The sequence below is a fragment of the Pholis gunnellus genome (genome assembly GCF_910591455.1).
Source record: "Pholis gunnellus genome assembly, chromosome: 1".
Taxonomy (NCBI): Eukaryota; Metazoa; Chordata; class Actinopteri; order Perciformes; family Pholidae; genus Pholis; species Pholis gunnellus.
The window spans coordinates 23,835,617-23,849,802 of NC_136528.1; the positions used below are offsets into that span (position 1 = coordinate 23,835,617).

Consider the following 14,186-nt stretch of genomic DNA (forward strand, 5'->3'; position numbering starts at 1 on the left):
ATTTCCCAAAGTTATCTTTGCACTGGACATGAACTTATTGTCTCACTATGTCTAACAAGAAAACAAGCATATTTCCCAAAATGGTTGTTCCTTTTTAGATTCACCGTTCTTCGAAATACTGTTGTAGCATCTTGGGTAAAGAAAAGCCAGAGATACTGCTCTATTGGTTACAGTCGGGTTCTATCGCGTTTGATCTGCTGAGCCATTCTCAAACTGCATCTTTGAACTCATTAACATTCGCTTAGAAGAGGTGATCGATAGTAGCAAAGCATTATGGCCTTGCAATTAATGATTTATGCCTTTAATGAATATTTTGCATAGTTCTTGCAGAGCTTGTGCTGTAATGAAGATGTGCACTTTGCAAGTAGTTCAGGAAGTTTAGGCATGAACTTGGGGTGACTTCTGCTTTCTCCTCGTTTTCATTTTGGAACACTGCTTCAAAGGGTAGTGTGATCAAAGCTGTCTGAGAGGCAGCATGGGGAAAGAGCAAAAGAGGGAGAGAGAGAGCGAGAGAGTGTGAGAGAGAATAGGGAAAACCCCAACGCTCTCAAATATAAGCAGAGCTCTGCGCGAACACGTCCATCTTTCCCTCCCAGCTGCCTAAACAAAGGCATCATCTCTTATCAAACCCTGCTTTCCACCCCAATAGCATTCTGCCAGACTGTTTTGACATCTCAATCGAGTGTTTTATTATTTTATTCCTTTCATTCAGTCTCAGCCACAAGAGGATTACTCAGAGATAGGCTGGTTATATCATGACCTAGATAAGGCAACATCATAGTGCTAATGCTATTTGCGCCAAGCCCTTTCGTCACACAATTATATTCAAAAGAAGGCAGTGAATTGTGGGGGAAGCTAATAGAGATGTCTTTTTGAATTTCATTTGAATCAGAATGAATATAGACAAAACCAAAAACCTACCACTAAGCTAACTGATTATGCAATAACTAAAAAATCTTCTATATTAATTAAAATATTTTAGTTTGAGCAAAACCTTTTTAGTTGATCAGTTTGGCAGCTAACACCTCCTGTACTTTTTATGAAGTCGATACGAACACATATCAGTTTCTCTTCTTACTGTGAAGATGAATGATTTTCAGAATCACACACTATAAAGTCCTTCAGAGTTTTCCCTTTTCTCTTTGTCCTTTTGACCCATCCGTGTCAGAGTTCTCCAGAAATCGCCAAAACTTAGCTTGCTCACTGATGACCTCTGCTGTCTCAAGACACAGGATTGATCAGGCAGAGAAAGTACAAACTAGTGACCTTGAATTCAGGTTAAAGTGAAATAGGAAATGATGAAATCAATACATTCTCTTAGCTGTATCTGAGCCACTGCTCCCCTCCTCTGTCCATTAAGGACTGTGTTTACTCTGGCCTCTAACGCAGCTCAGCCAGACTAGAGCATCACTCATTCTCTGTGAACTTCCCATCTGCATATCAAAGCTGAGAGTCCAGGGTAAACATAGTCCCTGGCTCCATCTGTTTCTGACAATGTAAAGCCAAGAGAAAACTTCCAACTCTACACACCCAAACAATTCAAAATCTCTTGGTTGGCATGTCTTTAATTCCTGCAAATGTGCAGTTGATGAACTTCCTTTGCCCCTGTAGGATATCTATTTAAACTCAAATTTCTCACATTCTTAAGTGCTACTGTTGACCAATGCCAAAGTGTAATCACTACAACCTTTCGTGATGGCCCGCCACGTCATTTTATGTGGCCCGTGAATCCGCCAGCAACAAAAAAAATAAAGTTAAAAAAAATATATAGAAAAAAATAAAATGAAAAGTTAGACTTGATAATAAAAATATCTCTATAGTCGAAGTTATGAGATAGAAAGTCATAATTATGAGATAGAAAGTCAAAATAATGAGATACTTAAACACACAGTCATAGAAGCAGCTCTTTGGCTGGTTACTCTACATTTGCCATGGAAATGTATTGTGAGTACATTGAAGACTACTTTAAACGTGGCTTTACAACACATGAAATATTTCTTCTGTTTCACTCACTGCTCTTATTAGCAATGTTTTTAGCAGGCAGACAGCTGCTTTAAGCGAAAACACTTCAGAAACCCACTATACACTACCATCACCACTCAGACAATGTTAGTGACTATTGATAGAAGTAGTGGAGCATTTAGCAGCTAAAGAGCCACATACTCCCCTTAGTAGTCTAGTTGGTGGAGACCAATACAGAGCTGTGTGTAGAGTTGATAATATAACAGTCTTACGTAGCGCTTGTTGCACTGCCTCCAAGTGGCCAAAAAAAGAATAGCAGGTTAAAGTAACTATTGACGGCATGTGTATTTAAGCATGTGTATGCATGAGTGTATTTTTGGATCTATGTTGTATGTGTGCATGTGGATTGTGACGCTGGCAAGTGTTTTGTGTGATGCTTCAGAATCAGAATCAGAATCAGCTTTCTGGGCCATGTATGCGTACAAATACATGGAATTTCACATTGGAGCCCAAGACAAATGTCCTTGCAGGACAATAAAGTATATCTTATCTCTTATCTTAATGTAGAAAAGGTTATCATGTATCATCAAGACTTGTTACATCAATCTCGTCGATAAAAGACTATGAAGTTATTTAAAGCAGCAACAACTAGTCAATTAGTTGATTAATTTAAAACGAAAAACATGTCTTTATTAATTCCTTAATCATTTTAGTAATTTTTCAAGCAAAAATGCCAAACATTCACTTTTCCCTGCTTTTCAAATGTGAGGATTTGCTTTTTCTTTATACGAAAGTAAATTGAACATCTTTGGAATTTTGGACTATTGAATAAATGATTAAATAAAAAAACGACATATGAAGACATCTCCTTAGGCAGTATAAAAATTAAAATGTACATGTTTTACTATTTTCTGACATGTAATACTCCAAATGATTTATTGATTAATCAACAAAGTAATTGGAGGAATAATTGATAATAAAAAAAAAGAATCATTGGTTTTGGCCCTGACGCTATTAACTGGTGAAAACGTACCTCTGTCTGCTTCATTGTTGTATGTTATCTGTCGACAGCAGTATTTGCTCTGAATGGGAATACCTATTTTGTGCCAATATTGCTCCTTGAATAAGAATGTGTTCCATGACGAAAAGCCAAACAGCTGATAGGGTACAAATTGGATCTCATTATGTGCCTGTGTGCATGTGTGTGTGGGGGGGATGTTTTCAAACTTTTTGATAGAAATAGTGCTATGAGTATTGTAATTGCTTTTTGGTGGTGATCTTGCCAGCGAACACTGTAGAGCATGGTGCAGCAGGAAATTCAAATGAATCTGTGTGTTTGTTGCCTTTGGCAGGAGCTCAACATAGGAGGAAAGTAATATCCAAGTGACTGAGGTGCCTCAACAATTGGAAGCTGGGTGACATATTACTCTTCCCATTAGGAGCTAAGCAGCAATGCGATTTTGGCGAGGATATCTGTCTGTGTGTCAGTATTTCATCTCATCCATTTTACATATCTTTATACTCAATTATGTCCTCCTTTTTATGCAGATTGTTTTTTCCTTGTATATCTTTCCTTCTTGCATATTTCATTTTCACTACCTTGCATGTCATCTCTCATTCGTCCTCTCAGTCAACACCACTGAACATTGCTTGATTTAATACTGTATTGACCTTTTTCCACCAAGTTTTAAGATATATATGTGAAATAGACAGACTACAAATTAGCTCTAAAGAAAGCAAATTCAAATGGATCAACAATTAGTCCATTAATCGATTAGTCATGCAACAGAAAATCAATTGGAAATTACTTTGATAATCCAATAATTGTTGAAATGTTACAATCAAAAATGTCAAATATTTGCTGATGTCATCCTCTCAAATGTGTGGATTTGCTTGATTTAAGTTGAATATTTGTTTTAGTTTTGGACTGTTTGTTGGACCAAATGGTCAATTTTAAGATATCGGCAGCTCCGGCATTCAGAACTTAACATGTCATTGACCAAATGAATACAAATAATTATCAACAGATTCATCTACAACAGATCATTTTTAGTTGTAGCTCTAAATCTGGTGGTGAGGTGAAGCCAGAATTGGTGGTTAAACTCACTGTGGTGAAAAGAAGCATTCATAAATCTTTCCGTCAAAGAAAAAGAAAAGAGGTTGGCAATTTTTACATATTTTTTTAGCTTCAGGTGTCTTTATATACAATTTATGAACACCTGAAAGCCAATCAAAAAAAGAGTATTTTCCAAGGACAGTCTAGGGCTTGCAGTTATATTGACAGCGATAACATGATATAGTTTTAGATTGCTGGGAACAAGAGATGAGATTCATTCCACTCACGAAGCTGAGTGGAATGAATCTCTTCTTCTTCTTAAGCCAACATCATTGGCTCAAGAAGTACTACCCTGAGCCTTCCACTTAGCACTCATTGTATTCGTATTAGTTTGTTGCACTTATTTTATTCGTATTAGCTTGTTGCACTTATTGTAATTGTATTAGCTTGTTGCACTTATTGTAATCGTATTAGTTTGTTGCACTTATTGTATTGCGTGTTAGCTCGTTGCACTTATTGTATGTTTGTTTCTGCACTGTACGTTTGCCCTGGTTTATGCTCTTAGATACTTGTTTAGCAAAGGATATGCACTTATGACTTCTGGTGACTAGTAGTTCTCTTGAATACCGATGTTGAATACACTTATTATAAGTCGCTTTGGATAAAAGCGTCTGCTAAATGAATGTAATGTAATGTAATGTAATTGGTGAAATATTTTGATGGTCAAAGCTCAACAAGATCAATCTCTGATGGACGGGAACAAGGCGAGACGTAATCAAGACTTGTCTTTTCTCAAAATAGTATATTCCAGGCTGGTGTGACAGGCTGCTCTTCTACAGGTGGTCTCTACACAGTGAATTTAGGTAGAGAGTGAATTGTATTATCTACTGAATGAACAACTGAGCTGGTGATGGTACTCCAACAAGTTTCTAGCCTCGGGTAGACTCACGTAACAACAATCTAGCCTGAGGTAGGAAGTCTTATCCTCATTCAACCTGTACTCTCCCACAGGTCTCCCAAGCTGACAAACATGTAGATGCTAGAGATACTGCATCAGTTGGTCCGCTTTATAATGTGAGGGATTTAGTCTACCTAAAACTACTGAATTTTAATCTCCATTACTACATGAATATAAGTAGAAGGAGCAATTTAATTCAATTTACTTTCAATTTACCAGGATAGTCAATGCACTAACAATAATTTCTTACAAGGAGTACCCAGATACTAAGTAGCGGCTGGACATCACTCGTGCGACGTATAGTATGAATCTCTGTATAATAGAAAGCGCTTGTATCAACAGAAGGATTATAGCGGTGATAATGCATCATACAACAACAGACTTAAGTTATATGGTCTCTGTCTCTGATGATATGAGGAAGAAAAGAAACAAATGTGGCTCCCTACTTGGAGGTATTGTGGGGAAATTATTAGAATGCTGAAATTATAAAATCCCTCTGGCTGTCTGCCATGCAGTCTTGATTGAATTTCATTACACCGTCTTATATCTGGCATATTTATTTGATAATTTTGAAATTGTTACCCTACGATTTAAGTTGAATATTTGTTTTAGTTTTGGACTGTTTGTTGGACCAAATGGTCAATTTTAAGATATCGGCAGCTCCGGCATTCAGAACTTAACATGTCATTGACCAAATGAATACAAATAATTATCAACAGATTCATCTACAACAGATCATTTTTAGTTGTAGCTCTAAATCTGGTGGTGAGGTGAAGCCAGAATTGGTGGTTAAACTCACTGTGGTGAAAAGAAGCATTCATAAATCTTTCCGTCAAAGAAAAAGAAAAGAGGTTGGCAATTTTTACATATTTTTTTAGCTTCAGGTGTCTTTATATACAATTTATGAACACCTGAAAGCCAATCAAAAAAAGAGTATTTTCCAAGGACAGTCTAGGGCTTGCAGTTATATTGACAGCGATAACATGATATAGTTTTAGATTGCTGGGAACAAGAGATGAGATTCATTCCACTCACGAAGCTGAGTGGAATGAATCTCTTCTTCTTCTTAAGCCAACATCATTGGCTCAAGAAGTACTACCCTGAGCCTTCCACTTAGCACTCATTGTATTCGTATTAGTTTGTTGCACTTATTTTATTCGTATTAGCTTGTTGCACTTATTGTAATTGTATTAGCTTGTTGCACTTATTGTAATCGTATTAGTTTGTTGCACTTATTGTATTGCGTGTTAGCTCGTTGCACTTATTGTATGTTTGTTTCTGCACTGTACGTTTGCCCTGGTTTATGCTCTTAGATACTTGTTTAGCAAAGGATATGCACTTATGACTTCTGGTGACTAGTAGTTCTCTTGAATACCGATGTTGAATACACTTATTGTAAGTCGCTTTGGATAAAAGCGTCTGCTAAATGAATGTAATGTAATGTAATGTAATTGGTGAAATATTTTGATGGTCAAAGCTCAACAAGATCAATCTCTGATGGACGGGAACAAGGCGAGACGTAATCAAGACTTGTCTTTTCTCAAAATAGTATATTCCAGGCTGGTGTGACAGGCTGCTCTTCTACAGGTGGTCTCTACACAGTGAATTTAGGTAGAGAGTGAATTGTATTATCTACTGAATGAACAACTGAGCTGGTGATGGTACTCCAACAAGTTTCTAGCCTCGGGTAGACTCACGTAACAACAATCTAGCCTGAGGTAGGAAGTCTTATCCTCATTCAACCTGTACTCTCCCACAGGTCTCCCAAGCTGACAAACATGTAGATGCTAGAGATACTGCATCAGTTGGTCCGCTTTATAATGTGAGGGATTTAGTCTACCTAAAACTACTGAATTTTAATCTCCATTACTACATGAATATAAGTAGAAGGAGCAATTTAATTCAATTTACTTTCAATTTACCAGGATAGTCAATGCACTAACAATAATTTCTTACAAGGAGTACCCAGATACTAAGTAGCGGCTGGACATCACTCGTGCGACGTATAGTATGAATCTCTGTATAATAGAAAGCGCTTGTATCAACAGAAGGATTATAGCGGTGATAATGCATCATACAACAACAGACTTAAGTTATATGGTCTCTGTCTCTGATGATATGAGGAAGAAAAGAAACAAATGTGGCTCCCTACTTGGAGGTATTGTGGGGAAATTATTAGAATGCTGAAATTATAAAATCCCTCTGGCTGTCTGCCATGCAGTCTTGATTGAATTTCATTACACCGTCTTATATCTGGCATATTTATTTGATAATTTTGAAATTGTTACCCTACGATTTAAGTTGAATATTTGTTTTAGTTTTGGACTGTTTGTTGGACCAAATGGTCAATTTTAAGATATCGGCAGCTCCGGCATTCAGAACTTAACATGTCATTGACCAAATGAATACAAATAATTATCAACAGATTCATCTACAACAGATCATTTTTAGTTGTAGCTCTAAATCTGGTGGTGAGGTGAAGCCAGAATTGGTGGTTAAACTCACTGTGGTGAAAAGAAGCATTCATAAATCTTTCCGTCAAAGAAAAAGAAAAGAGGTTGGCAATTTTTACATATTTTTTTAGCTTCAGGTGTCTTTATATACAATTTATGAACACCTGAAAGCCAATCAAAAAAAGAGTATTTTCCAAGGACAGTCTAGGGCTTGCAGTTATATTGACAGCGATAACATGATATAGTTTTAGATTGCTGGGAACAAGAGATGAGATTCATTCCACTCACGAAGCTGAGTGGAATGAATCTCTTCTTCTTCTTAAGCCAACATCATTGGCTCAAGAAGTACTACCCTGAGCCTTCCACTTAGCACTCATTGTATTCGTATTAGTTTGTTGCACTTATTTTATTCGTATTAGCTTGTTGCACTTATTGTAATTGTATTAGCTTGTTGCACTTATTGTAATCGTATTAGTTTGTTGCACTTATTGTATTGCGTGTTAGCTCGTTGCACTTATTGTATGTTTGTTTCTGCACTGTACGTTTGCCCTGGTTTATGCTCTTAGATACTTGTTTAGCAAAGGATATGCACTTATGACTTCTGGTGACTAGTAGTTCTCTTGAATACCGATGTTGAATACACTTATTGTAAGTCGCTTTGGATAAAAGCGTCTGCTAAATGAATGTAATGTAATGTAATGTAATTGGTGAAATATTTTGATGGTCAAAGCTCAACAAGATCAATCTCTGATGGACGGGAACAAGGCGAGACGTAATCAAGACTTGTCTTTTCTCAAAATAGTATATTCCAGGCTGGTGTGACAGGCTGCTCTTCTACAGGTGGTCTCTACACAGTGAATTTAGGTAGAGAGTGAATTGTATTATCTACTGAATGAACAACTGAGCTGGTGATGGTACTCCAACAAGTTTCTAGCCTCGGGTAGACTCACGTAACAACAATCTAGCCTGAGGTAGGAAGTCTTATCCTCATTCAACCTGTACTCTCCCACAGGTCTCCCAAGCTGACAAACATGTAGATGCTAGAGATACTGCATCAGTTGGTCCGCTTTATAATGTGAGGGATTTAGTCTACCTAAAACTACTGAATTTTAATCTCCATTACTACATGAATATAAGTAGAAGGAGCAATTTAATTCAATTTACTTTCAATTTACCAGGATAGTCAATGCACTAACAATAATTTCTTACAAGGAGTACCCAGATACTAAGTAGCGGCTGGACATCACTCGTGCGACGTATAGTATGAATCTCTGTATAATAGAAAGCGCTTGTATCAACAGAAGGATTATAGCGGTGATAATGCATCATACAACAACAGACTTAAGTTATATGGTCTCTGTCTCTGATGATATGAGGAAGAAAAGAAACAAATGTGGCTCCCTACTTGGAGGTATTGTGGGGAAATTATTAGAATGCTGAAATTATAAAATCCCTCTGGCTGTCTGCCATGCAGTCTTGATTGAATTTCATTACACCGTCTTATATCTGGCATATTTATTTGATAATTTTGAAATTGTTACCCTACCCACACATATATTCTCATACACTCTGCAAATATTATCCCCAGATCCCCAGAATATTATATAATCACACTGTTAGTGTTTTATTTGTCTCTGCTGAGATAAGTCTGGGGAGAAGGAGGCAATCTGCAATGGTTTTGTCATCTTCTGATAAGCCTTAAGGGAAAGAGCGAAGCAGAGGACAGCAGGAGGATGGATGGGAAAAGGAAAAATATTGGAAGAAAAATGGAAATACAAAATCAAGAAAGTGTGAGATGTGTGGCAGAGCAAAACAGTTAAAGAAAATTGGAGAGATAAGGAAAGGAGAGTTGGTTGAATAGATGGGAAAAAAGGAAATGGAAAGGTCAAACAGGAGAGAACTGGAGGAAGTAATGAGGTCGGAAAGTAAACCGGGGTAAGGGCGGAAAACTGCAGAACACTTAGGTCAGTAGAATGGACCAGTTAAGTGGAAGGAGGTTTTAGTCTGAAAGCAGACTATAATTGCATTTTCATAATACATTATTTGTATGTTAATAGCTTTTTGTTTACATGCCAGACAAACAATACCAACTTTCTTTTGTGGGGCTCCAGAGTATTTTCCACAACTTGGTGAATACAGTATCTGGAGGCTGAGGTGAGGACGGGCCTTTCGTAGTATTGTCACCAGCTCCAGTCCATTGCCTTTCACTGGACACTTTTTTTAGGTAATGTTTCTAACATTCTTGATGACTTTTGGATCATAACAGGAAGCCTAACATGAACAACCTTTTGCTGTTCAGCCTAATTTGAAAAAGAAAAAGATGATGTGGTGCTGTGGGAGAAATGGGGCCATACAGGGGTTTGTCGTTTACCCAATCCAGCTATTTGAGTCAGTAATGGACCGATATCAGCATCGGTGCATCTCCAATAGTACCTCAAAAATAATAATGTCAGACCACAGGTGAGGAGAGAAGCAGCTGGACATTAAATGTGTGTGTACTGATGTAAATGCAATTGCAAGATGAACATTGAACTTGTGTAACTGGCTTCTTCCTGCCCATCTCTTTTTCTCCAGCTTGTAAGCCTGGCTTCTTCAAAGCAAATGCTGGGAACACTGAATGCTCCAAGTGTCCTGCACATAGCTCCAGCCATGACCAGGCCGCCACCATCTGTCACTGCGACAAAGGCTTCTACAGAGCTATCAAAGACTCCACCACCATGGCTTGTACAAGTCAGTAAAGTAGTTATTAAAACTCTCTTTTTCAGCTGGGTCATTCTTAGTTCCTGTTTGCATGTCTGTAATTTATTTTGGTCATCCCATCCCTCCCCAATCCATTTGCACTTTTTTATTTTAGCAAGATGATTGCGCTGAATTTAGATCTATGCCTCCATAGCTATAATCCTCCGTATTACAATTTTGAAAAAATCAATTATGATGTACCTCATTTATAGACATAAAACATTCTGAGAGTAGCATCCATGTAATTGACAAGTAGCATGCGGGCAACACTTAGGGCACCCTGAGAGCTTACCACCCACACTAACTAACACATATTTAAAGACACACTCACTCACTCACACGAACATCAGTTCTGGTCACTTTGCCAAACCAGACATTGCAGTGTTTTGAAAATTGGAAAAACATCAGATCTGTGTGCTATCCAAGAAATTGATACACAGGCTGTTAGAATAAAATACTGCAAAATAGGTTGAAAACCAACCATCTACCCACACACACACACGTACCTATGCACATCTCACACACATCACATGACAGATTCACATTCTTGCTGCATATGGTCCTTTAATTGTGGCCGAGCTTCATTCACTTTAGGTCAGATGAGTGGTGTATTTGCTGTTATACTTAATACTGATTCTTGCATACAAACCTGCATTTTTGCACAGTAGTATTCCACAAGTACGGTGTAATTGCTGCTTATTTCATAATTTTCTGGTAAACCGTAGACACACTTAATGGATCTCCCAAGAGGTCTAAAGAATCTAAAATGGCACCATTGATCATAGATCACGTGTTTTGGTTGACTCTATTCAATCAGGCAATAACAAGCCCCTCTACATGTGTTATGCTATATTTGCACAATACCTGATAAAGTGATCAGTGCGTTATCAATGAGTAATCTCTCTCTGATTGCCTTTTCTTTCCCTCCAGGGCCTCCTTCGGCTCCCAGGAACCTGGTCTCATTGATCAATGACATGGCTCTCTTCTTGCAGTGGATGCCTCCCAGCGACACAGGAGGCAGGAAGGACATCACTTACAACATCCTGTGCCAGCGCTGTGATGGAAGAGACGGCGACAGTGGTGTGACACAGTGTGAGCCATGTGAGCCAGACCTGCGGTTCATCCCACAACCGCTTAGTCTGACTGGTACCTCTGTGGCAATACTAGATTTTGCGACGCACGCTAACTACACCTTCCATGTAGAGGCGGCAAACGGCGTTTCTGGTTTGGGGGTGTCTGCACGCTCGCTGGCGAATGTTACCGTCAATACACACCAAGCTGGTGAGTTGCAGAGCTTTTGTTCACTTCAGTGCTACTTTACAGTTCTGTTTGATGCACTGTCTTCAAATCCAGTTGTGGCAATGATAACAAGCAAACGTACCTCCCACAGAATTATCCGGGTGAATTATGTTGATATTCTTGACTTGGATAAGATTTACAATTAATTACTAATTTCATGAGTAAACAGATTAAACATAAAGCTAATTAATTGATTAATCCATCAACAGACAATTAATTGCAAACATTTTCAACAGTCATTTATTAAGCAAAAATGCCAAGCATTTCTGTTTCTCATCTCTGTGATTGAAATACCTTGTGTTTTGAACTGCTGGTCGCGCAAAAAAGCAAATCAGAGACCTCACAATGGGCTCCACGGTCTTATTTTAACATTATTTTCTGATTCAAGTATAACCCTAAAACATATTTTAAAAGACTAATAATGAAAACAGTTGTGGCCATGAATTCTAAATCAATTAAAAAACAGTTTGCAGGGCTGAAATACTGTAGTACATGGTCGGCTACAAAATATTGCGACACATTCATCATGTTAATCCTGCTGGCATGGGCAAAATGGCCATCTGGAAAGGTGGGAATTTTCCCAGTGGACCATTCACCCGGTGGGATGGCAGGGAGCCAAGCAAAACCGATCAAAAATAGTTTACAAACGAGCAGGTTACTTCTTCACAGGTCTATCTTGCTGCAATACAAAAATATCTGCTACACCTAACTCACATGAGCATTAACAAGGTGTTGCCCAAAAATACTAAATTGATTTAGAACAGGATGTGGAAAAATAGTCCACAATTTACCTTTTTGGGCATTTAAATGTGGACTGGATGTGAGGAGCTAGTTTAGGTTGAATGCTTAGTCTCGTATAGTGATTACTGGTAATATGACTGTCCTCTGTGTTTGATCAATTAAACGTATCTCAAGGGTTTGAGTTGAATTCAGCAACTTTGGTGCATAGTAGCTGTAAAACGCTATTGACTTAATTGTTACTAAAAAAGGAAATATTTTGTTTACAAGACATCTATAGTTTATGTATCCCATTTGTTGATCTTCTGGTGGACAGAGTGTTGAGAGTTAACATTCAACTAGCCATATTTTGCTCTAAATTATTAATAAAGGTTAACAATGCATGTTTATGCTTGACATATATGCAGATGCTGTAGTTACATAATATCAGATTTTTAGCTCAGAAATACTGTGTTTGCATGGGAGCAGATTGAGGTATTTATGCTATAGTAGAACGTTTATTTATTCTGCAGCTAGATTTGCCTTTCTCCCTCCTGAAAACCCTGTGTCTTTTTCCACAGTCCTTGTCTTCTCGTCCAGCTTAATGTGTCAAAAAGTGAAGCACAACTCTGTCCCTTGAATAGCTCACGGAGCCATTATGACCTGAACCTAGTCCTAATTAGCAATATCCGGCTGACCTGAGATCAACTACTGATAGATGACCTCAAGGAAGCACTTTCTTTGGCTTGAATTGGGAAAAATAAGAGACCTGAGTGTTCCAGTGACTACCGGATCCTGAACCTGATATTTTAAGGGCAAAAATATTGATGGCATGATTGATGGAGAAGGTTGAAATGAAAGAAGGAAAGGGAGTGGATTAATAAATTATACTGGGATTTATGTGCACATTTTCTAGCAAGCCATGAATTTCTGATGACAACAAGACAGACAGTCAACAGTGGCTCAGATATAAAAATAGGTAATTATCCGTGCTAAATCGTCTTTGTGTGTGATAATAGGCTGCCATGATTGTAGCAGTAAGATTGTTGCAGTTTGTCATTTGTACTCTGTAGACTGAAAGGAAGTGCAAAAAAACATACATATCATACAACAGTTTATCTTATTTTCCACTATTTGTGTTTTTGAGACAATGAGCTGAAAGTGTAGTCTCCAATTACAGCCAATCTGTAGGCTTCCAGATGGCCTATTATGTGTACAATAGATGGCAGGAACAAAGTCTCTTATCTGGTCGGAATTCTCAGTCTCAGTTTTGTGGAATCTTGATCAGAATGGTGCTCTGTGCTATTTAAACACTTAGAGTTCTGTCGATGCATTCTGGTGTTTAGCAAGTTTAATTTTAACCATGTTCACTATCTTAGTTTAGCATGTTAGCATGCTAACTTTTGGTAATTAGCGCAATACATAAAATATAGCTAATGATGAATGTTTTGCAGTTTTTAGTTTTTAGTTATTTAGAAGTAAATAGAATTATTGGCCAAGATACAATTTTGACCTGATGGCGGCGCTAGAGGAAAAGTCAGGGCATCACCAAAGTGGGTAAGATTCATCCTGAGGGGTAACGTGAATGGACATATTCACTTGTTATATTTCAGTCTGGACCAAAGTGGTGGACCAGCACCAGACTTTGTTAAATTAAAAAATATAACCATTTTCTTTCTATGAAGTTATTATCATTTGATACCAACCCTTTTGTCTTTATTGGCTCTTCTTTTAAGGATTTAGTATATTTGGGTTTCTGCTTTCTGGTTTCTCAGGTAAGATGGACTGTATGGTTGCTCAGGTCTTAATGATTATATCGGCGTCATTCAAGAGAAGTTAATTCAACAATTCAGTTAATTTACTTCAACAGTCATTTATTGTGGCTTCTCCCCTATAGTATACAGTGAAAACTAATCAATATTCAAAGTTTGATTTTTAGAAATGTTTTGCTGCTAGGCTGTCATCATACCATGGAAACCAGATGTCAGGTGTGTTTGTGTCA

The 14,186-nt window shown here is 37.8% G+C and overlaps 1 protein-coding gene across 1 annotated transcript in view; it reads left to right on the top strand.

The window, feature by feature from the left end:
- Positions 1-14,186, top strand: part of LOC306702172 (ephrin type-A receptor 6-like) — a gene marked incomplete at both ends in the record, with an annotated part of 55,639 nt that overhangs the window by 24,653 nt on the left and 16,800 nt on the right. The window contains 2 exons of the mRNA XM_079167721.1: positions 10,004-10,159; positions 11,099-11,449. Of these exons, the coding sequence (XP_079023847.1) occupies positions 10,004-10,159; positions 11,099-11,449 (507 nt within the window). The remainder of the gene's footprint in view (positions 1-10,003; positions 10,160-11,098; positions 11,450-14,186) is intronic.